The 23797-nt window shown below is 42.0% G+C and overlaps 1 protein-coding gene across 1 annotated transcript in view; it reads left to right on the top strand.

The window, feature by feature from the left end:
* LOC139407504 (potassium voltage-gated channel subfamily KQT member 1-like) overlaps nucleotides 1–23797 on the top strand; it is a 340305-nt gene that overhangs the window by 5697 nt on the left and 310811 nt on the right. The window contains exons 2-6 of the mRNA XM_071151296.1: nucleotides 10656–10746; nucleotides 18078–18204; nucleotides 19337–19415; nucleotides 19728–19824; nucleotides 20896–21036. Of these exons, the coding sequence (XP_071007397.1) occupies nucleotides 10656–10746; nucleotides 18078–18204; nucleotides 19337–19415; nucleotides 19728–19824; nucleotides 20896–21036 (535 nt within the window). The remainder of the gene's footprint in view (nucleotides 1–10655; nucleotides 10747–18077; nucleotides 18205–19336; nucleotides 19416–19727; nucleotides 19825–20895; nucleotides 21037–23797) is intronic.

Raw genomic sequence — 23797 nt, 5'->3', positions numbered from 1 at the left:
TCCCGTCTTTTTTTTCCCCAAGATGGCGAAGCAGTCAAGACGTCTTTGTCCTGTCGTGTCCCTTGTATATATCGTTTTACATATTTTTCGTCACATATCCTTATACATATCCTTATATACATATAAAATATTTTGCTAAACCTCATCATCTAAATACTCTCCTGCAACCTGCCTCACCCAATGTGGCGTGGATCTGCTTTTTTTCCCCTAAAGTATTTATATTTACTTCGGATCTGGAATCCCTCAACTGAAGCTAGCCAGCTAACTACCAGATATTGCCAGACAAGCTTCAATGCCATACAACTCTCCTTCCGTGGCCTCCAACTGCTCTTAAACGCAAGTAAAACTAAATGCATGCTCTTCAATCGATCGCTGCCCGCACCTGCTCGCCCGTCCAGCATCACTACTCTGGACGGCTCTGACTTAGAATATGTGGACAACTGCAAATACCTGGGTGTCTGGTTAGACTGTAAACTCTCCTTCCAGACTCACATTAGGCATCTCCAATCCAAAATTAAATCTAGAATCGGCTTCCTATATCGCAACAAAGCATCCTTCACTCATGCTGCCAAACATACCCTCGTAAAACTGACCATCCTACCGATCCTCAACTTCGGTGATGTCATCTATAAAATAGCCTCCAACACTCTACTCAACAAACTGGATGCAGTCTATCACAGTGCCATCCGTTTTGTCACCAAAGCCCCATACACTACCCACCATTGCGACCTGTACGCTCTCGTTGGTTGGCCCTCGCTTCACACTCGTCACCAAACCCACTGGCTACAGGTTATCTACAAGTCTCTGCTACTAGGTAAAGCCCCGCCTTATTTCAGCTCACTGGTCACCATAGCAGCACCCACTCGTAGCACGCGCTCCAGCAGGTATATCTCATTGGTCACCCCCAAAGCCAATTCCTCCTTTGGTTGTCTTTCCTTCCAGTTCTCTGCTGCCCGTGACTGGAACGAATTGCAAAATTTCTGAAGCTGGAGACTCACATCTCCCTCACTAGCTTTAAGCACCAGCTGTCAGAGCATTTTACAGATCACTGCACCTGTACTTAGCCTATCTGTAAACAGCCCATCTATCTACCTACCTCATCCCCATACTGGTATTTATTTATTTATTTAGCTCCTTTGCACCCCAGTATCTCTACCTGCACATTCATCTTCTGCCGATCTACCATTCCAGTGTTTAATTGCTATATTGTAATTACTTCGCCACCATGGTCTATTTATTTCCTTAACTTACCTAATTTCCACTCACTGTATATCGACGTTTGTTTTATTTTGTTCTATTGTATTATTGACTGTATGTTTGTTTATTCCATGTGTAACTCTGTGTTGTTGTATGTGTCGAATTGCTACGCTTTATCTTGGCCAGGTCGCAGTTGCAAATGAGAACTTGTTCTCAACTAGCCTACCTGGTTAAATAAAGGTGAAATAAAAATAAATAAAAATAAAATTCCTCTCAGGAAAACAAGCAACATTTACAATGACCGACAAAGACAAATGGCAGAGGGAGTATATATACAGTGATATAGTGGGGATTGGAATCAGGTGTGTGTAATGATGACGAGACAAGTCCGAGGTTGATGAGTGAAGGGCATTTGCCAGCAGCTAGAAGACTGGCAACGCCCAAAGCCTGTGCTGAACAGGAGGGGGAGCCAAAGCGAAGGCTGGTGTGACAGTAGTTAACGATAAGGGAGAGGTTGTTGTTCTGGCACTACACTGCCAAGTCTTTGACCTCCCTATAGGCTGTCTAATCGTCGTCGCTGATCAGGCTTACCACTGTCATGATGTCGGAAAACTTAATGATGGTGTTGGAGTCGTGTGTGGCCACGCAGTCGTGGGTGAACAGGGAGTACAGGAGGGAACTAAGTACGCACTCTTGAGGGGCCCCCGTGTTGAGAATCAGTGTGGCAGGTGTGTTGTTGCCTACCCTCACCACATGGGGCGGCCCGTCAGGAAGCCCAAGATCCAGTTGCAGAAGGAGGTGTCCATAGCTTAGTGATGAGCTTGGAGGGCACTATGGCATTGAACGCTGTGCTTTAATGAACAGCATTCTCACATAGGAGTTCCTTTTGTCCAGGTGAGAAAGGGCAGTGTGGAGTGCAATAGAGATTGTGTCATCTGTGGATCTGTTGAGGCGGTATGCAAATTGAAGTGGGTCCAGGGTTTCTGGGATGATGGTTTTGATGTGAGCCATGACCAGCCTTTCAAAGCATTCCATGGCTACTGATGTGAGTGCTATGGTGCGGTAGTCATTTAGCGAGGTTACATAGGTGTTCTTAGGAACAGGGACTATGGTGGTTTGCTTGATACATGTAGGTATTACAGACTGGGTCAGAGAGCGGTTGAAAATGTCAGTGAAGACACTTGCCAGCTGACCTAGCATTATCTTATTGTATCTCAGAATCTTTCCAGTTACATAAGCTGATTCATAATTTCACACTTTGATTAAGAAATCCTCATTTGGAAAAAGCTGTAATTTATTAGGGAGATAGCCGTTGATGGATGTCCCTAATAATCTATTGCTCAGATGCAATAGGCTACATTTATTACTATGGCTGTGAGGGTCTTGGAATTTGAGGTTGTACACGGTCACCAACGTAACCGTTCAATAAAGGGGAGGTCACAATTCTGTGTGTACACTTGTTTACATGGATATGTGAAACTAGCCATTACACTTCATTATTATCATGGCATTTCATTATTATTATTATTATTCAGGTTATTACTTATAAATATTTATCAACAAATGAAGAAATGCCAGGTTGGAGAGGATCTCTCCCATATTCGTATTGACACATTAACTGAGTCAAAATAAATATATATTTCTACCTTGTCTTTGACTGTTGGATTTTCTGCATAATAAAAATACAGATCCTATTTCAAAGCCCAAAACCATTCGAATGAAGTCTGATGGGTTTTCACCCATTTTTCCTGAAATATTTGCAAATCTTCACAAACCCTGCTGCTGCGGTCATTCAATGGCAGTGGCATTGGGATTGGCATTATGTTCTTCAAAGAGAGGACTCCGTAATGAGAGAAGTAACATAGCCTAAGCTACTGAAAATAGTCATTTTACAAGATTAAATCATGATCGGAACATTTAAACATTTAAAGACAGGCTACTTTAGGAAACTTTCTGAATTAGTTTTAGATTTTTAAACAACTAATTGTTCAATTAGTTATTTTTTTAGCTCAATGCGCACATTGCACAGTTTCTCTAGAGATAAATCAGACCCAGCCTGATGCTTTGCCCAGGTATCTCTACCTGAAAATACATGATCTAAATGATTGATATTTGGTGTTCAGCAGTCATAAAAGTATTCCTTATTTACTTTGAAGGAATACAAAACAGTGATTTTGTCAGACAGCATAGGCAGCAGCCCTATAGAGATGAGATGACGACTTGGAATGAAATAATAAAGTCATCAAATAAAACATGTAATATAGGCTACACAACAACTGCAATATTTTATTAAAGTAATGTGAATAAATTATGGTTAATAAGTGATAAGCAGTAATGGGCAGCCCCTACCATCACGGGACCTTTATCAATTGTTTTATTCTGTGTTGCATAGTGCATTTAATGTTTTTTTTTTAAATAATTGAAATTGAAAACCGTGATTATTTTTAAACGAACCGACCTCAAAAATAAATAATCGCCTAGCACTACTTTTTCTACATTCTACATTTTCTATATTGTTGTGTTACAGCCTGCATTTAAAATAGATTCCATTTAGATGTTTCTATACCTGGCCTACACACAATACCCCATAATGTCGAAGTGGAATTATCTTTTTTGAAATGTTTACAAATGATTACAAAATGAAAAGCTGAAATGTCTTGAGTCAATAAGTATTGAACCTCTTTGTTATGGCAAGCCCAGTAGTAAAAATGAACTTAACAAGTCACATAATAAGTTGCATGGACTCACTCTGTGTGCAATAATAGTTTAACATGTTTTTTATGACTACCTCATCTCTATAACCCACACATACAATTATCTGTAAGGTCCCTTAGTCAAGCAGTGAATTTCAAACAGAGATTCAACCACAAAAACCAGCAATGTTTTCCAAAGCCTTGCAAAGAAAGGCACCTATTGGTACAGTAGATGGGTAAAAGAAAATAAGCAGACATTGAATATCCCTTTGAGCATGGTGAAGTTATTCATTCAAGTTTGGATGGTTTTCCAATACACCCAGTCACTCCAAAAATACAGGTGTCCTTCTTTACTTAGTTGCGAGAGAGGAAGGAAACCGCTTAGAGGGCAATGGTGATTTTAAAACAGAAAACTGAGGATGGATCAACAACATTGTAGTTACTCCACAATACTAACCTAATTGACAGAGTGAAAAGAAGCCTGTACAGAATAAAAAACATTACAAAACAGGCATCCTGTTTGCAACAAGGCAGTAAAGGAATATTGCAAAAAATGTGGCAAAGCAATTAACATTTTGTCCTGAATACAAAATGTTATGTTTGGGGCAAATCCAATAGAACACATTACTGAGTACAACTCTCCGTATTTTCAAGCATAGTGGTGGCTGCATCATGTTATGGGTATGCTTGTAATCGCTAAGGGCTGGAGAGTTTTTCAGGATATAAAATAAACGGAATGGAGTTAAGGACAGGCAAAATCCTAGAGGAAAACCTGGTTCAGTCTGCTTTCCACCCGACACTGGGAGATTAATTCACCTTTCAGCAGGACAATAACCTAAAACACAAGGCCAAATCTATACTGGAGTTACTTACCAAGAAGACAGTGAATGTTCATGAGTGGCCGAGTTACAGATTTGAAAATGTATGGCAAGACCTGAAAATGGTTGTCTAGCAATGCTCAACAACTATTTGACAGAGCTCGAAGAATTTTGAAAAGATTACTGGGAAAAGGTTGCACAATCCAGCTGTGGAAAGCTCTTTAATGACTTACCCAGAAAGAATCACAGTTGTAATCGCTGCCAAAAGTGCTTCTACAAAGTATTTACTTCGTTTTGAGAATATTTACGCAAATGAGATATTTCTGTATTTCATTTTAAATAAATGTGCAAAAATTTCTTAAAACATGTTTTCACTTTGTCATTATCCAGTATAATGTGTAGATGGGTGAGACAATTTAAAATTAAATCAGTTTTTAATTGAGGCCGTAACACAGCAAAATGTGGAATAAGTCAAGTGGACACACGCACACTCCTATAAAAGCACCAGTCAATCAAAGCCATCAGTGTATGTCAGACACAAGCAATATTTATCCTTTCCATAAAACACATTAAAAAACTTTCGGATTTTTGGAATTATTCTATAAGATTTGAATTGACAAGGAAAGTATGAAGGGGACAGCTATTCTTTAGTATGAAGATAGCCTAGGCTACTATTGTACTGTGTGGGGATAGGAGCGTGGCCATTTTTTTTGCCGCGCCTAGGGGGGCATATCAGCCAGAATCGGGCCTGATCAGCAAAAGAAAGGTTGATTAGTCTATAAATTAAAAAAAATATTCTGTATCAAATTATACCATGCCAGTTTGGAGAAGACTGACGAATTGTCTATTGGACACAACATTATCGCATTATAGGCCTCAGAGCCAGAACAACCTTGTCCACTGCTGTTGAATAATTCATATATAATCAGACACATTCAACCTTTTTTAAAAGAAGACCAATTTATTTATTTACTCGCAAGCAATGAAAACATGCATTGTATTAAATAATGTCCACGCATCAAACTATTTTTAGTTTGATGCGTTTGAGCCTATAGCACTTTACATCCCTGTGCAAGTAGCAGACCAGCTGGTCCAACATCAAAGGACAGTTGGAAAGATGAGATGTTTTAAGGGAAACGTCACCCCTCCTCTATTTAACTATATACGTCCATATATGTCCATGTCATAAAAATGTTGAATTTCCTAATTTCACGCAAATACCCACCGAGTGTTCAACCTTCCCAAGTTCTCCCATGTCACCGAGCACCTACGCACACTCCACTGGCTTCCAGTCAAATCTCGCATTCACTACAAGACCATGGTACTTGCCTACGGAGCAGCAAGAGGAACTGCTCCCTCCAACCAAGCTATGCTCAAACCCTACACCCGAACACGAGCACTCCGTTCTGCCACCTCTGGTCCCTTGGTCCTCCCGCTCAGCCCAGTCCAAGCTCTTCTTTGTCCTGGCACCCGATTGGTGGAACCAGCTTCACTCAGAAGCTAGGACAGCAGAGTCCCTTGCCCGTCATCCGAAAACATCTGAAACCCTACCTCTTCAAAGAGTATCTTAAATAATCCCACAGCTTTTGTGAACTAACACTCAACTTCTTGACCCCCTTACTAGTTCTGACTTTTCTGAGGTAAAATGTACTTTATATAACCTTTATTTAACTAGGCAAGTCAGTTAAGAACAAATTCTTATTTTCAATGACAGCCTAGGAACAGTAGGTTAACTGCCTGTTCAGGGGCAGAACGACAGATTTGTACCTTGTCAGCTCAGGGATTTGAACTTGCAACCTTCCGGTTACTAGTCCAACGCTCTGACCACTAGGCTACCCTGCCGTCCGTATATGTGCTTTCTTGAGCAGGGCGCTGCAGGATTTCAGTCCTTCACGGCGCAGTGTGTTACCAATTTTTTCTTGGTGACTATGGTCCCAGCTGCCTTGAGATCATTGACAAGATCCTCCCTTGTAGTTCTGGGCTGAATCCTCACCGTTCTCATGATCATTGCAACTCCATGAGGTGAGATCTTGCATGGAGCCCCAGGCCAAGGGAGATTGACAGTTCTTTTGTGTTTCTTCCATTTGCGAATAATCACACCAACACTTGTCACCTTCTCACCAAGCTGCTTGGCGAATGTCTTGTAGCCCATTCCAGCCTTGTGTAGATCTACAATCTTGTCCCTGACATCCTTGGGGAGCTCTTTGGTCTTGGCCATGGTGGAGAGTTTGGAATCTGATTGATTGATTGCTTCTGTGGACAGGTGTCTTTTATACAGGTAACAAGCTGAGATTAGGAGCACTCCCTTTAAGAGAGTTACCTGTATGAAAGACACCTGGGGGCCAGAAATCTTTCTGATTGAGAGGGGGTCAAATACTTATTTCCCTCATTAAAATGTAAATCAATTTATAACATAATTGACATGCGTTTTTTTCTGGATTTTTGTTGTGTCTGTCTCTCACTGTTCAAATAAACCTACCATTAAAATTATAGACTGACCATTTCTTTGTCAGTGGGCAAACGTACAAAATCAGCAGGGGATCAAATACTTTTCCCCCTCACTGTATGAACAAATTCTTATTTTACAATGACGGCCTACTCTGGCCTACTCTGACATCAATTGTATAAATAAATTCATTAAAAATCCTACAATGTGATTTTCTGGATTTTGTTTTCTCATTTTGTCTGTCATAGTTGAAGTGTACCTATGATGAAAATGACAGGCCTCTCTCATCTTTTTAAGTGGGAGAACTTGCACAATTTGTGGCTGACTAAATACTTTTTTGCCCCACTGTACACACGCACACAGAAACTACTGTTTTTGTCATGGTTCATATTGTTGGGGGGGATCGGGACTCCACTGCACGCTCTCTGTAGTGGGTCTGAGGGATATGCAGTTATTGTAATAATGCTGGATCAACCACCAGCTGTTTTGTTTTAATCAGATCCCAGGGGTTTTGTCCTGGTTGTGACCTGGTTTGTCCCCACGCTAAAACAAAACCTCCTGGGGCGTCAGGATACACACAGAGAGGCTTTAGGTCCTTTAGGATATTACTGTAGGAGGAATAAACAGTACCTCGGTTTTTGCTGCTATTGATTTATTGATTGATTTAATTTATTAGATCATTAAAAGTAGTAGGCTGCTCAAGCCGGAGACATCATTACATACATACAACTATTATTGAAGATAAAAACACTATACAGTCCGGAAGCTTATTTCCATTGTGGTCCCCATTTTTGGCAGTGAGATGGCAGATGGGCAAGACTGACACTTCACATGCATTCAATGCAATTAAATTAAACAGTAAAATTCCATTGTATAACAATCACAAAGTGCTGTAAGTAGAATCCGCAGTAGGGGAAACAGCGCCACTGTCTGCCCCACGGTCATTGGTATTGTTTTGTTGACAAAGCAGAGGTGAGGAGCATCGCGCCACCCAGTAAAAAAAGAAACAAAGTACATATTCTGCTGTTCTATCACTGCTGCAATGACTCCCGAATGGAAAAAACACTGTTTTTGTTGTTTGCTGTAGCTTCTTTGTTGTTGTAATGTGTCAGTTTTAACATCAAGGATTCCAGCTTAAAAATGATATAAATGATAAACAAATAATAATACATAGTATTTTTACGGTGCTTTTCTGGAACCCAAATATGCTTTTTTCAGAGTTTGAGAATTAAAATAGGACAGCTTGTCTTATGTAATTGTGATTGTTTCGGCATGGGACTTTGGTCAGGAGGATTTGTTTTCTGTTTTTGCTTTTTTAAGTCTTATGGTCTTCTGTTTTTGTAGGCATGAGTGATTTTAGAGTGTATGAACTTTGGATACATGTCGGGCTTGAAGTTTGGTTTTACTCTGTGTAGTACTTCAATATCGTACTCTGCATTTATGCTGTTACCAGACGTCACTCAGAGGTTTGGAAGGTGCTACATATTTGGCTCCAGTGGGTAAGTGTTATTGATATTGCTGAGGTCAGGAGTCGGTCGTTTTCTCTTCCATGTACTTCAGTCCCATCAATGTATCACTTTACTACAGTAGCTAGTAGCTCCCTTCATTTTGTTCTTCCAAGAGCTTTGACTGGCCATTTCTTTATTCATTTGTGTTGTTTTTGTATTGATACTCTTGCAGGTATTACTACACAACCGGAAATGTCAGCAGTCTACAGTACAAATCATTTTGGGGAAATTAGAGTTAGAAACAACATCGAAAGGATACGCCGTGTTTCATACTGCTGCATAACGTCATTTTCTCAGGGGACACTTGTGTATAACCTGACTAACAATGACATATGAAATCATATTTGTATTTTTATAAATCCAGTTAAGATGATCCTGTGTTATGACAAGAGAAAGGGATTATTTTTAATTTCAGTTTTTCAGTATTCTAGTCCCCGGCGATTACAGCCTTGAGTCTTTTTGGGTAAGCTTGGCACACCTGTATTTGTGGATTTTCTCCCATTCTTCTCTGCAGATCCTCTCAAGCTCTGTCAGGTTGGATGGGGAGCATCGCTGCACCTCTTTTTTCAGGTCTCTCCAGAGATGTTCGATCGAGTTCAAGTCCAGGTTCTGAAGGTACCACGTTCATCTGTACAAACAATAGTACGCAAGTATAAACACCATGGGACCACGCAGCTGTCATACCGCTCAGGAAGGAGAAGCGTTCTGTCTCCTAGAGATGAACGTACTTTGGTGAGAAAAGTGCAAATCAATCCCAGAACAACAGCAAATGACCTTGTGAAGATGCTGGAGGAATCCGGTACAAAAGTATCTATATCCACAGTAAAAACGAGTCCTATATTGACATAACCTGAAAGGCTGTTCAGCAAGGAAGAAGCCACTGCTCCAAAACAGCCATAAAAAAGCCAGACTAAGGTTTGCAACTGCACATGGGACAAAGATCGTACTTTTTGGAGAAATGTCCTCTGGTCTGATGAAACAAAAATAGACCTGTTTGGCCATAATGACCATCGTTCTGTTTGGAGGAAAAAGAGGGATGCTTGCAAGCTGAAGAACACCATCCCAACCGTGAAGCACAGGGGTGGCAGCATGATGTTGTTTGGGTGCTTTGCTGCAGGAGGGACTGGTGCATTTCACAAAATAGATGACATCATGAGTTGGGTAGCCGGGTAGCCTAGTGGTTAGAGCGTTGGACTAGTAACCCGAAATGTTGCAAGTTCGAATCCCCGAGCTGACAAGGTACAAATTAATCGTTCTGCCCCTGAACAGGCAGTCCTGAACCCACTGTTCAGTTAACACTGAATTTGTTCTAAACTGACTTGCCTAGTAAAATAAAGGTAAAATAAATTTAAAAAGTAGGAAAATTATGTGGATATATTGAAGCAACATCTCTAGACATCAGTCAGGAAGTTAAAGCTTGGTCGCAAATGGGTCTTCCAAATGGACAATTTAACTTCCATGCATACTTCCAAAGTTGTGGCAAAATGGCTTAAGGACAACAAAGTCAAGGTATTGGAGTGGCCATCACAAAGCCCTGACCTCAATCCCATAGGAAATGTGTGGGCAGAACTGAAAAAACGTGCGCGAGCAAGGAGGCCTACAAACCTGACTCAGTTACACCAGCTCTGTCAGGAGGAATGGGCCAAAATTCACCCAACTTATTGTGGGAGGCTGCCCGAAATGTTTGACCCAAGTTAAACAATTTAAAGGCAATGCTACCAAATACTAATTGAGTGTATGTAAACTTCTGACCCACTGTGAATGTGATGAAAAATATACAAGCGGAAATAAATCATTCTCTCTGCTATTATTCTGACATTCCACATTCTTAAAATAAAGTGGTGATCTTAACTGACAGGGACTTTTTACTAGGATTAAATGTCAGGAATTGTGAAAAACTGAGTTTAAATGTATTTGGCTAAGGTGTATGTAAACCTCCGACTTCAACTGTATACGTGATTCTAAGTTTGACATGTGTTTCTTCCCTCCACAGTTTCCTCATGGTCCTGGTATGCCTTATCTTCAGTGTCCTGTCCACCATAGAACACTATGCCGATTTTGCCAGCGGAACACTCTTTGTGATGGTGAGTGGATTTGGGATGGATTCACCAAATCAGTGACCTACCTTTTGATTTTGTTTTATTGTAATACCATCCACATCCACATGATGGGAGTAGAACATATTGAGTGGGACGCAGACTAACCTCCATCTTAAATTCAACTGACTTCGAGCTCAGTGTTCAACAGTATTATAAAAATGGTGAACCTCAAATGAAATGGAAAGGGTCTATATAGGTGCATGAGACTATTTCTATTAGTTATTGGCATGCTTCTGAGCTTACTGTTGGGGATTTTGGTTGATGTACATTATATTGGCTACTGTTACTCTCAGTGCTATCAGTCCTATTCTCACAGGTAGAGAAATACTGATATGGTGCAGGATAAAGACTTTGCATCATGCTTTGCATCTAAACACACACACACACACATGCTCACACACACACACACTCACCTCACCAGTGTGGGGGCAATCAGAAGACAGGACTGTACAGAGTGTTCTCTAAACTTTTGGCAAGTGCCCTTTGGAGGATTCCCTAGCTGCTGAGTTATTCATTTATTGCACTCTGGAAGAAGAGCTCTCCTATCAGCAGCTTGGTTAGATCGAGAACAGTAGGTAGTAACCCAGTGGGTAGGACAGAAGACAGACAGTTAGAACAGTAGGTAGTAACCCAGTGGGTAGGACAGAAGACAGACAGTTAGAACAGTAGGTAGTAACCCAGTGGGTAGGACAGAAGACAGACAGTTAGAACAGTAGGTAGTAACCCAGTGGGTAGGACAGAAGACAGACAGTTAGAACAGTAGGTAGTAACCCAGTGGGTAGGACAGAAGACAGACAGTTAGAACAGTAGGTAGTAACCCAGTGGGTAGGACAGAAGAAAGCTATAACAGATGAGCTAGAAAGCAGTAGTTACATTAGGGCATTAGAGGTAGAGTTACCCATTGTAACAAAACATTTGTAACTCAAAACATGAGAGTTGCAAAACCTACAAGGTAGTATTATTAAGGAAGACAGGTGGCAATGTCAAGAGGGGAATATTTTAGTTACTAAACTGTTCAACCCCATTTTATGTGCACCTGCATGTGTGTGTATGATGTAATAGTGTTTGTGTATTTCATATATTCTGTGAGTGTTTGCGTGTATGTGTGTTTGCGTGCGTGCGTGAGTGAGTCAGAGACAGTCTTTGGCATCATGGCACGTACTTGTGGTGAAGTGGCTATACTTAGCGAGTTCAGGGTTAGCTGACATCCATGAATCTGTGTGCTTGTTTTGGATGGCAGAGAGGACATTAGTCCTTAAGGATATTTGGCTTTCAAGACAGCTGCCAAAGTAAAGTTAGCCAGGCCCAGCAGGACGCACCGACATCCATCATGTGTCACACGCTCTCGTCTCTCTCTCCTGTCCTGTCCTCCAGTCTACTCCAGGTCCACTGATGTCACAGCTATGTGGCACAGTGGCACCACCAAACATCTGATCAGAAACTGGCCTCCACCATCATTCCACCATATTAACACAGAGCTCCCTCAAACATTTCCAAATGGCCCAATCCATCTCTAATCCATCTAATTACATTCAGATTGCTAATACCCAGGCCTATGAATCAGCTCCGTCCTAGTTTTATGAGATTAGGGAACACTACAAAATGAAACTATTAGCTGTTTTCTGCAAACTTCGAATTACCGGTTCGTGACACCAAAATCCTTTGGACATCCAGGTGAACCATTTTAGAATTTTGGGGATTTATTGTAATCCGATTTGATTTCCATGTTCACCTGGTTTTACCTGGAAATGTCATGGTCAAATAGTTATGTTATAATGTAATTATTTGATAGTGAAGAACCAGAAAATACAAATTTCTTGTACATAGTTTATACATACAGTGGGGCAAAAAAGTGTTTAGTCAGCCACCAATTGTGCAAGTTCTCCCACTTAAAAAGATGAGAGAGGCCTGTAATTTTAATCACAGGTACACTTCAACTATGACAGACAACATTTTTAAAAAATCTAGAAAATCACATTGTAGGATTTTTTATGAATTGATTTGCAAATTATGGTGGAAAATAAGTAACAAAAGTTTATCTCAATATTTTTTATATACCCTTTGTTGGCAATGACAGAGGTCAAACGTTTTCTGTAAGTCTTCACAAGGTTTTCACACACTGTTGCTGGTATTTTGGCCCATTTCTCCATGCAGATTTCCTCTAGAGCAGTGATGTTTTGGGGCTGTTGCTGGGCAACACGGACTTTCAACTCCCTCCAAAGATTTTCTATGGTGTTGAGATCTGGAGACTGGCTAGGCCACTCCAGGACCTTGAAATGCTTCTTACGAAGCCACTCCTTCATTGCCCGGGTGGTGTGTTTGGGATCATTGTCATGCTGAAAGACCCAGCCACGTTTCATCTTCAATGCCCTTGCTGATGGAAAGAGGTTTTCACTCAAAATATCACGATACATGGCCCCATTCATTCTTTCCTTTACACGGATCAGTCGTCCTGGTCCCTTTGCAGAAAAACAGCCCCAAAGCATGATGTTTCCACCCCCATGCTTCACAGTAGGTATGGTGTTCTTTGGATGCAACTCAGCATTCTTTGTCCTCCAAACACGACGAGTTGAGTTTTTACCAAAAAGTTATATTTTGGTTTCATCTGACCATATGACATTCTCCCAATCTTCTTCTGGATCATCCAAATGCTCTCTAGCAAACTTCAGACGGGCCTGGACATGTACTGGCTTAAGCAGGGGGACACGTCTGGCACTGCAGGATTTGAGTCCCTGGCGGCGTAGTGTGTTACTGATGGTAGGCTTTGTTACTTTGCTCCCAACTCTCTGCAGGTCATTCACTAGGTCCCTCCGTGTGATTCTGGGATGTTTGCTCACTGTTCTTTTGATCATTTTGTCCCCACGGGGTGAGATCTTGCGTGGAGCCCCAGATCGAGGGAGATTATCAGTGGTCTTGTATGTCTTCCATTTCCTAATAATTGCTCCCACAGTTGATTTCTTCAAACCAAGCTGCTTACCTATTGCAGATTCAGTCTTCCCAGCCTGGTGCAGGTCTACCATTTTGTTTCTGGTGTCCTTTGACAGCTCTTTGGTCTTGGCCATAGAGGAGTTTGGAGTGTGACTGTTTGAGATTGTGGACAGGTGTCTTTTATACTGATAACAAGTTCAAACAGGTGCCATTAATACAGGTAACGAGTGGAGGACAGAGGAGCCTCTTAAAGAAGAAGTCTGTGAGAGCCAGAAATCTTGCTTGTTTGTAGGTGACCAAATACTTATTTTCCACCATAATTTGCAAATAAATTCATTAAAAATCCTACAATGTGATTTTCTGGATTTTGTTTTCTCATTTTGTCTGTCATAGTTGAAGTGTATCTATGATGAAAATGACAGGCCTCTCTCATCTTTTTAAGTGGGAGAACTTGCACAATTGGTGGCTGACTAAATACTTTTTTGCCCCACTGTAACATCAGGTAAACACAAGGTGAAATAGGACTCTACAATAAAACATGACCCAATTTTTATTCTCACCCAGCACTGACCTGACCTGGTAGTTCACCTACGTTTTCATGTTGTTGTTCATGTTGCTGTTCCCATGACGTATCCCCACTCTAGCTTGGGTTCCTTTAAATCTCACAGCAAGACTTGTCTCCTACACTCTTAGAAAAAAGGATTCCAACAGGGTTATTTGGCTGTCTCCATAGGAGAACCCTGTGGAAAGGGTTCTACATGGAACCCAAGAGTACCCATCATGTATCATGGCGCCGGAGAAGATGGCTGACGTTTTATGTGCTCCTAGCCCACTGTGTTTTTTGTTAATTTTTTTGCGTTGTTTGTAACTTATTTTCTATCTTATTTTGTACATAATATTGCTGCTACCGTCTCTTATTACTGAAAATAACTTCTGTACATCAGAACTGAGATTACTCACCATGAACTGGCAGAAGTTTTTTTTCCTTTAACGAGTCTGACGAGCCCGACGAGAATGACACACTGCTTTCCCAGGAACAGGCCCTAATCCCCATTTGCGTGAAGAGAAGACGGAGAAAAAGAGGGCGGAGGTTGGGCTGCCTTCTGAGAATTTGTAGGCGATTGAATAAACCCCCACTGCCTTCCGTTCTACTAGCTAATGTGCATTCATTGGAAAATAAAATTGACGACCTACAACGGGACATTAACAACCGTTGTAAACTACAACGGGACATTAACAACTGTACGCTGTATCGGCAGAATAGAACAGCGGCGTCTGGTAAGACAAGGGGTGGGGGACTATGTATATTAGTAAACAAAAGCTGGTACACGATATCTAAGAAGTCTCAAGGTTTTGCTCGCGTGAGGTAGAGTATTTCATGATAAGTTGTAGACCACACTATCTACCTGGAGAGTTTTCATCTGTATTTTTTGTAGTGCTTCTACACCTGCATTGCTTGCTGTTTGGGGTTTTAGGCTAGGTTTCTGTACAGCACTTTGAGATATTGGCAGATGTAAGAAGGGATATATAAATACATTTGATTTGATTTAGCTGTCTACATGCCACCACAGACTGAGGCTGGCACTAAGACCGCATTCAATGAGCTGTATTCCACCATAAGCAAACAGGAAAACGCTCATCCAGAGGCAGCGCTCCATGTGGCCGGGGACTTTAATGCAGGGAAACTTAAATCAGTTTTACCAAATTTCTACCAGCATGTTAAATGTGCAATTAGTGGGAAAATAACTCTAGACCACCTTTACTCCACACACAGAGACGCGTACAAAGCTCTCCTTCACCCTCCATTTGGCAAATCTGACCATAACTCTATCCTCCTGATTCCTGCTTACAAGCAAAAATTAAAGTAGTAAGCATCATGAAGCCATGAAGTGCTTTGAAAGGCTGGTCATGGCTCATATCAACACCATTATCCCAGAAACCCTAGACCCACTCCAATTTGCATACCACCCTAACAGATCCACAGATGATACAATCTCTATTGCTCTCCACACTGCCCTTTCCCACCTGGACCTATGTGAAAATGCTATTCATTGACTACAGCTCAGCGTTCAACATCATAGTGCCCTCAAAGCTCATCACTAAGCTAAGGACCCTGGGACTAAACACCTCCCTCTGCAACTGGATCCTGGACTTCCTGACGGGCCGCCCCCAGGTGGTAAGGGTAGGTAACAACACATCCGCCAAGCTGATCCTCAACACAGGGGCCGCTCAGGGGTGCATACTCAGCCCCCTCCTGTATTCCCTGTTCCCTCATGACTGCACGGCCAGACACAACACCAACACCATCATTAAGTGAGCCGATGACACAACAGTGGTAGGCCTGATCACCGACAACGACGAGACAGCCTATAGGGAAGAGGTCAGAGACCTGGCTGTGTGGTGCCAGGACAACAACCTCTCCCTCAACGTGATCAAGACAAAGGAGATGATTGTGGACTATAGGAAACGGAAGACCGAACACACCCCCATTCTCATCGACGAGGCTGTAGTGGAGCAAGTTGAGAGCTTCATGTTTCTTGGTGTCCACATCACCAACAAACTAACATGGTCCAAGCACACCATGACAGTCGTGAACAGGGCACGACATAACCCATTCCCCCTCAGGAGACTGAAAAGATTTGGCATGGGTCCTCAGATCCTCAAAAAGTTCTACAGCTGCACCATCGAGAGCGTTGCATCACTGCCTGGTATGGCAACAGCTCAACCTCCAACCGCAAGGCACTACAAAGGGTAGTGCGTACGGCCCAGTACATCACTAGGGCCAAGCTTCCTGCCATCCTGGATCTCTATACCAGGCAGTGTCAGAGAAAGGCCCTAAAAATGGTCAAAGACTCCAGCCACCCAAGTCATAGACCGTTCTCTCTCGCACATTGACTCTGTACCGGTACCCCCTGTATGTAGTCTCGCTATTGTTATTTTACTGCTGCTCTTTAATTACTTGTTCCTTTTGTGTCTAGTTCTTATTCGTGTTTTTTAAACGACATTGTTGGTTAGGGGCTTGTATGTAAGCATTTCACTGTAAGGTCTACTACACCTGTTGTATTCGGTGCATGTGACTAATAACATGTGATTTGATTTGAATAGGGTTATACCTGGAATAAAAACATTTTTTTCCTGGAACCAAAAACGTTTCTTCAAATGGTTCTCCTATGGGGACATCCAAATAACCTTTTTAAGTTCTAGATAGCACCTTTTTTGTGTTGAGGTGCTGGCCACTGGGGAGCAGTTTGGACAGGTGTGGGATAATTGCCTTGGCCAACCTTTAGACACAAATACCCACAAATAGTGCAATGTTATATAGACACAGCACAGAGCCATGAAATTTGGTCTCTCACTCTCTCCGCGGTATACACAAGTAGGGCTGTGCCTGGTCGGTCAAGCCCAACTGAAATAGATGTTATTAACCCACTTCTCACTTTTTCCCTCAGTCACAAACACGGTAGCTATTTATGTTAAATTCACGCAACAGTGCTACTTGTTCCTGTAGGATCAGTCCAACCCACAATATTATTAAGGAAAGGAAGGACACTGTCACTGCATTCGCAGTAAGTGAATGTGTCTATAGGGTGAGTGACAGTCAGGGGATTGTTTTTGTGACTATGGAGCTATGTTGTTGCAGCAGGGCCTGTGGTATTAGGTTTCAACAAGGGGGAGGGGGGCTGGTAGGGCAGCCAATTCAAGCAAGCAATGGGATGGCCACCCACACTAAGACAGCTATTACTGAGTGTTAGGTGGCAAAATATTATGGAGTCATGGCGCTAATGAAAAAGATATTGGTTCATGAAGAATTATCACACACACACAAACACACTCCCACCTCCCCACCATACACACAATATTTGCACTGTGGCAAAATGTCACCTATTATATTTGAACCACCCAACAGATGTGGAAAGGGCTCCAACACAACCCAGCTGATTTACTATTTATCCTACCTGCACATCCTGCTGAGGCACTGTCACAGCCATGAGGCTCAAATCACTGAGCCATTGACCCTGGCTTAATATCCTCTGTCATCAGAGATGCTATCTAACCTTCTTCTGGGTGGGCTGGTGTGAATGGTTCCCTTACTACTAGACCACCTCAGCCTCTCTCTGTCAGCACACCTGTCAAGTCCCAGTCCCACCAAGCTCTTATCAAGCCTGACATCTCAATGCATTGCTTGGCACTGGACTTAGAAAAACACTCATATTACTTTCATAGTATGAAATGGTAGATAGATAGTGTGTGTAGTAGTCTTAGTAAAATGTGATAGTAATATGCTTTGGTCTTAATGAACTAGTTTGAATGTTTTGTGTCTTCTCCCCTTCTTCCCCAGCCCTGTTCTTCTAATTGTTGTCTGTAACTGCTTGTGTTCTGGTCCACAGGAGATTGTCCTGGTGCTGTTCTTTGGGACAGAGTATGTGGTGCGGCTCTGGTCTGCCGGCTGCAGGAGCAAATATGCAGGAATCAAGGGACGACTCCGCTTCATCAGGAAACCCATTTCTATCATAGGTGCACCTGGCTTATCCTTTGTTAAATCTCACACAGCCGTGCCACATGCAGTCAGACACCGTTGTTACATGTTTTTACCCCTTCTTTTTGGGGGTCAAATTTGATTACTTCTGCTGTTATGTCTACTAGGGGAGAACCGGGACAAAAGTATCACTTTTTGTTTCTTAATTACTCACAGATCGATAGCGCTAGAGAGACTATATTTTATGACAAACAACTTGTGTATGTCCTCTACCATTAGCAACTGTAATTTCATTTCTGAGGTAAGTGAGATGAAATTAAATAGACTGCCGCATAGTTACTTTTGCACCTGCCGGCGGGGCGGGAGTAACAGCCTTGGGGCGGGAGTAACATCTGGCGAGAAGTGCACAATATCTGTCTTATCTCCATGTTTCTGGTTTGTAGTGCTCTTTACTTTCAAAAGTACTATCAGCCATCATTTCATGAATAATTCATGCTATAGATTAGACATGCATGAAAAGGAGCCATCTCAATGTTGCGCAACCACAATATTTTGCCTTACAATATTAATCAGACTAAAATTGATCAAATAATAGCTACATTAACCATAGTAGGAGATGTTTTTCAACATTTTCAATTATTCATGCTTAGCCTTACCAATCAGCTGTGCTCCAGTTGTCCTTGTCATGCCGCTCCTCGTGTCTTGATAGAGTAAACGTTTGTATTATTTTCCCAAACTGCAAAGTAATCAGGCTTATCACATTTCCATGGCTTGACACAAGGTAATTAACCCCCAGAATCATATATATTTTTAAACACTAACATGCCAATAAAAGCTTATGTTGGAAGCTGATCCATCAAGTCATTTGATTAAGGCATAGATCTAATGATGTCATATATAATTTTCTAACCTGTTGATATTTTGCTAACATTATAAAAGCAATATAAACTAGAGGAGACAATGGCCTGTGCTTAAACATTTTTTTAAATGGGGGGGGGTTTGCAGGGAGCAGTGTGTTACTTTTGCCCTGTGTTACTTTCGTCCCGGCTCTCTTCTTACTTCTTCTACTATTATGTCTACTACTTTTGTTGTTCAATGGCAACTTAAACATGTGAAGATTATGAGCTAGATGGCAATGCTAATGTACAGGTGTATCCCTGTATCCCCCAGATCTGATAGTGGTTATTGCCTCCGTCGTAGTGCTGGGTGTAGGCTCCAATGGCCAAGTGTTTGCCACATCTGCTATCAGGTACTGGGTGTGGTAAAAATGAATATTTTACCTGGTTTTCCAGAAATCCTGGTTGGAGGATCCCAGATATCCTGCTTATTCATCTCCTGATTGCGGGAAAGCCTCCAACCGGGATTTAGGGAAAACCAGGAAATGTATTGAAAGTTCCTGCAATTTTGCAACCATAATTACAAATAATATAATATTGTGATATTAGTGTAACATTTTGTGTTGTACTGTAATTGTGTTTTTGTTGCAGAATAAAACAGGTGGAAGAGAGTAGAGGTATATTAGGCTAAGGTTTGATTGACATTGGTTGCCTTTTGTCTCTAGGGGAATCCGCTTCCTCCAGATTCTACGCATGCTGCACGTGGATCGTCAGGGAGGAACATGGAGGCTTCTTGGATCGGTAGTCTTCATCCATAGACAGGTGGAGATCCCTTTACATCTGTTGGCTCATTTCATATCATAATGATGTGCAGTAGTATGAGCTTACATGAAGTTAAATATCAAAAGGTAATCTGGAGTATAATGCTGTTTTTAGTAGAGTGAATTAATCTACCCTGATCTTACTTGATCTTACTTGATCTAACTTGATCTACTTGTCTACTGTACCCTGAGTAGGCTTCTCATAAATCCTCAGTCAATCAAGCAGATTAAAATAAAAAGCAAGGTAGATGAGATGGCTAAAGATGTGGTTAGTCATGGCTTTGAAAATAAAACATAAAACAACTATTGTTGGACATTTCTTAACCAAATAAGGACACTGTGGTCCGATGATGGGTTCACATTGCTGCCATCTCTTCCAGAGGATTAGTGCACTTGTTCTGTCTGAATTGCCCTGCCTCCTGCCTAGCTTGTCTGGTTATGGGTAGACTGAGGCAGACGTCTGTCCATGTTGTCCATGCTATATTGCCACCAGTGATTATCACAGGGCCCGTTGCACAATCACAGATTCCTCTGATACTCTCACTAGGACCTGCAAGGCTTTATAAGGAGAGAGAGGTAGATAGTTTGTATTCTAATTTCAGTAATCTGGGGTTCTTTTGAAGACATCCTCTTCTGTTTTTTTATATATATTTAACAGGAAGCTGTGGGTTATTTCTCTGTGATGTGCAATGGGTCTACTGCTATTCTTTTAGGGTTGAGGATTTAGGGTTTATATAAATAGGGGAGATTAGGAATTTGGTATTTTATTGGGATCCCCATTAGCTGTTGGGAAAGCAGCAGCTACTCTTCCTAAAGATGAAGTCTTCTGGTTGTGTGAAATGATAGAGAGAGAGTCATATGCCTCCTCTTTCTATGTAGTCATTGCACGCTCTAGTCTTGATCCGACTATGTGTTGTAATGATTGATGTTATGGACAGATATAATTTTAGTTTGATTCACACTTGCAATGTAAAATGTGTAAATAATGTAAATACATGTAACACCTATACATGGTCTACTGCACATTACAAGTGACATACTCCACTCTCTATCTGCATTTCCTCTGTTGTAGGAGCTGATCACCACGCTGTACATCGGCTTCCTGGGGCTCATTTTCTCCTCCTACTTTGTGTACCTGGCGGAGAAGGATGCTGTGGACGAGGAGGGAAAGACTGGCTTCTCCAGCTACGCTGATGCCCTGTGGTGGGGCGTGGTAAGGCATAGTATTAGAGCTGATGCCCTGTGGTGGGGCGTGGTAAGGCATAGTATTAGAGCTGATGTCCTGTGGTGGGGCGTGGTAAGGCATAGTATTAGAGCTGATGTCCTGTAGTGGGGCGTGGTAAGGCATAGTATTAGAGCTGATGTCCTGTGGTGGGGCGTGGTAAGGCATAGTATTAGAGCTGATGTCCTGTGGTGGGGCGTGGTAAGGCATAGTATTAGAGCTGATGTCCTGTGGTGGGGCGTGGTAAGGCATAGTATTAGAGCTGATGTCCTGTGGTGGGGCGTGGTAAGGCATAGTATTAGAGCTGATGTCCTGTGGTGGGGCGTGGTAAGGCATAGTATTAGAGCTGATGCCCTGTGGTGGGGCGTGGTAAGGCATAGTATTAGAGCTGATGCCCTGTGGTGGGGTGTGGTAAGGCATAGTATTAGAGCTGATGTCCTGTGGTGGGGTGTGGTAAGGCATAGTATTAGAGCTGATGTCCTGTGGTGGGGCGTGGTAAGGCATAGTATTAGAGCTGATGTCCTGTGGTGGGGCGTGGTAAGGCATAGTATTAGAGCTGATGTCCTGTGGTGGGGCGTGGTAAGGCATAGTATTAGAGCTGATGTCCTGTGGTGGGGCGTGGTAAGGCATAGTATTAGAGCTGATGTCCTGTGGTGGGGCGTGGTAAGCAGAAGAGGCTGTTGAGGGAGGAAGGCTCAAAATAATCAATGGAATGGAATGATGGAATGGCATCAAACACATGGAAACCCAACCATTACTATGAGCCCGTCCTCCCCATTTAAAGTGCCACCAGCCACCACTGGTGGTAAGGCATAGTAATAGGATAGTACTGTATATAGCAGACACGTTTATCCAAGGCAACTTACAGAACAGTGATATACAGTGCATTCTTTTTAATACATTTGTAAAAATGTCTAAAAACCTGTTTTTGCTTTGTTATTGGGGTATTGTGTGTAGATTAATGAGGAACATTTTTAATTTCATCCATTTTAGAATAATGCTGTAATGTCACAAAATGTGGAAAAGGGGAAGGGGTCTGAATACTTTCCGAATACACTGCACATTTTAGTATATGTGACCCAAGCGGGACTCAAACCCACAACCCTAGATTGAATCTCCTCTATTTCAAATCAAATCAAAGTGTTTTTATCACTTGTGCCGAATACAACAGGTGAAATGCTTACTTACAGGCTCTAACCAATAGTACAAAAAAAATGTGTGTGTGTGTGTGTGTGTGTGTGTGTAGGTAAGTAAAGAAATAAAACAACAATTTCCACCATTGCGCTTGTTTTGTGGTGTGTATCTGGCGGGGTCCCCCTCTAGCTTGAGTGGTTCTGGAATACCATAAAGAAACAAGTTGCTAATCCAGTTTCAGTTACACAAAGCTACTTTTACACAAAACTATTTTTTAACCATGTAGGCCAGTTGAGAACAAGTTCTTATTTACAACTGCGACCTGGTCAAGATAAAGCAAAGCAGTGCGACAAAAACAACAACACCGAGTTACACATAAACAAACGTACAGTCAATTACATAATAGAAAATAAAAATAGAAAAATCTTTGTACAGTGTGTGCAAATGTAGAATAGGGAGGTAGTCGATAAATAGGCCATAGACGCCTATTTATTAATTACAATTTAGCATTAATACTGGAGTGATAGATGTGCAGATGATGATGTGCAAGTAGAGATACTGGGGTGCAAAAGAGCAAGAGGGTAAGTAATAATATGGGGATGAGGTAGTTGGGTGTGCTATTTACAGATTGGCTGTGTAGAGGTACAGTGATCGGTAAGCTGCTCTGACAGCTGATGCTTAAAGTTAGAGAGGGAGATATAAGACTCCAGCTTCAGAGATTTTTGCAATTCGTTCCAGTCATTGGCAGCAGAGAACTGGAAAGAAAGTCGGCCAAAGGAAGTGTTGGGTTTGGGGATGACCAGTGCAATATACCTGCTGGAGCACGTGCAACTGGTGGGTGTTGCTATGGTGACCAGTGAGCTGAGATAAGGTGGGGCTTTACCTAGCAAAGACTTATAGATGACCTGGAGCCAGTGGGTTTGGCAACGAATATGTAGTGAGGGCCAGCCAATGAGAGCATATAGGTTGCAGTGATGAGTAGTATAAGGGTCTTTGGTGACAAAACGGATGGCACTGTGATAGACTACATCCAGTTTGCTGAGTAGAGTGTTGGGGGCTATTTTGTAAATGACATCGCCGAAGTCAAGGATCGGTAGGGTAGTCAGTTTTATGAGGGTATGTTTGGCAGCATGAGTGAAGGAGGCTTTGTTGCAAAATAGGAAGCAGATTCTAGATTTAATTTTGGATTGGAGATGCTTAATGTGAGTCTGGAAGGAGAGTTTACAGTCTAACCAGACACCTAGATATTTGTAGTTGTCCATATGTTCTAGGTCAGAACCGTCTTGAGTAGTGATGCTAGTCGGGCTGGAGGGTGCGGGCAGCAATCGTTTGAAGAGCATGCACTTAGTTTTACTTGCATTTAAGAGCAGTTGGAGGCCACGGAAGGAGTGTTGTATGGCATTGAAGCTCGTTTGGAGGTTTGTTAGCACAGTGTCCAAAAAAGGGCCAGATGTATACAAAATGGTGTCATCTTGTTAGAGGTGGATCAGAGAATCACCAGCAGCAAGAGCGACATCATTGATATATACAGAGAAAATGGTCGGCCCGAGAATTGAACCCTGTGACACCCCCAAAGAGACTGCCAGAGGTCCAGACAACAGGCCATCCGATTTGACAC

Source organism: Oncorhynchus clarkii, chromosome 4, assembly GCF_045791955.1.
Source record: "Oncorhynchus clarkii lewisi isolate Uvic-CL-2024 chromosome 4, UVic_Ocla_1.0, whole genome shotgun sequence".
NCBI lineage: Eukaryota > Metazoa > Chordata > Actinopteri > Salmoniformes > Salmonidae > Oncorhynchus > Oncorhynchus clarkii.
This window is presented reverse-complemented; position numbering and strand designations above follow the sequence as displayed.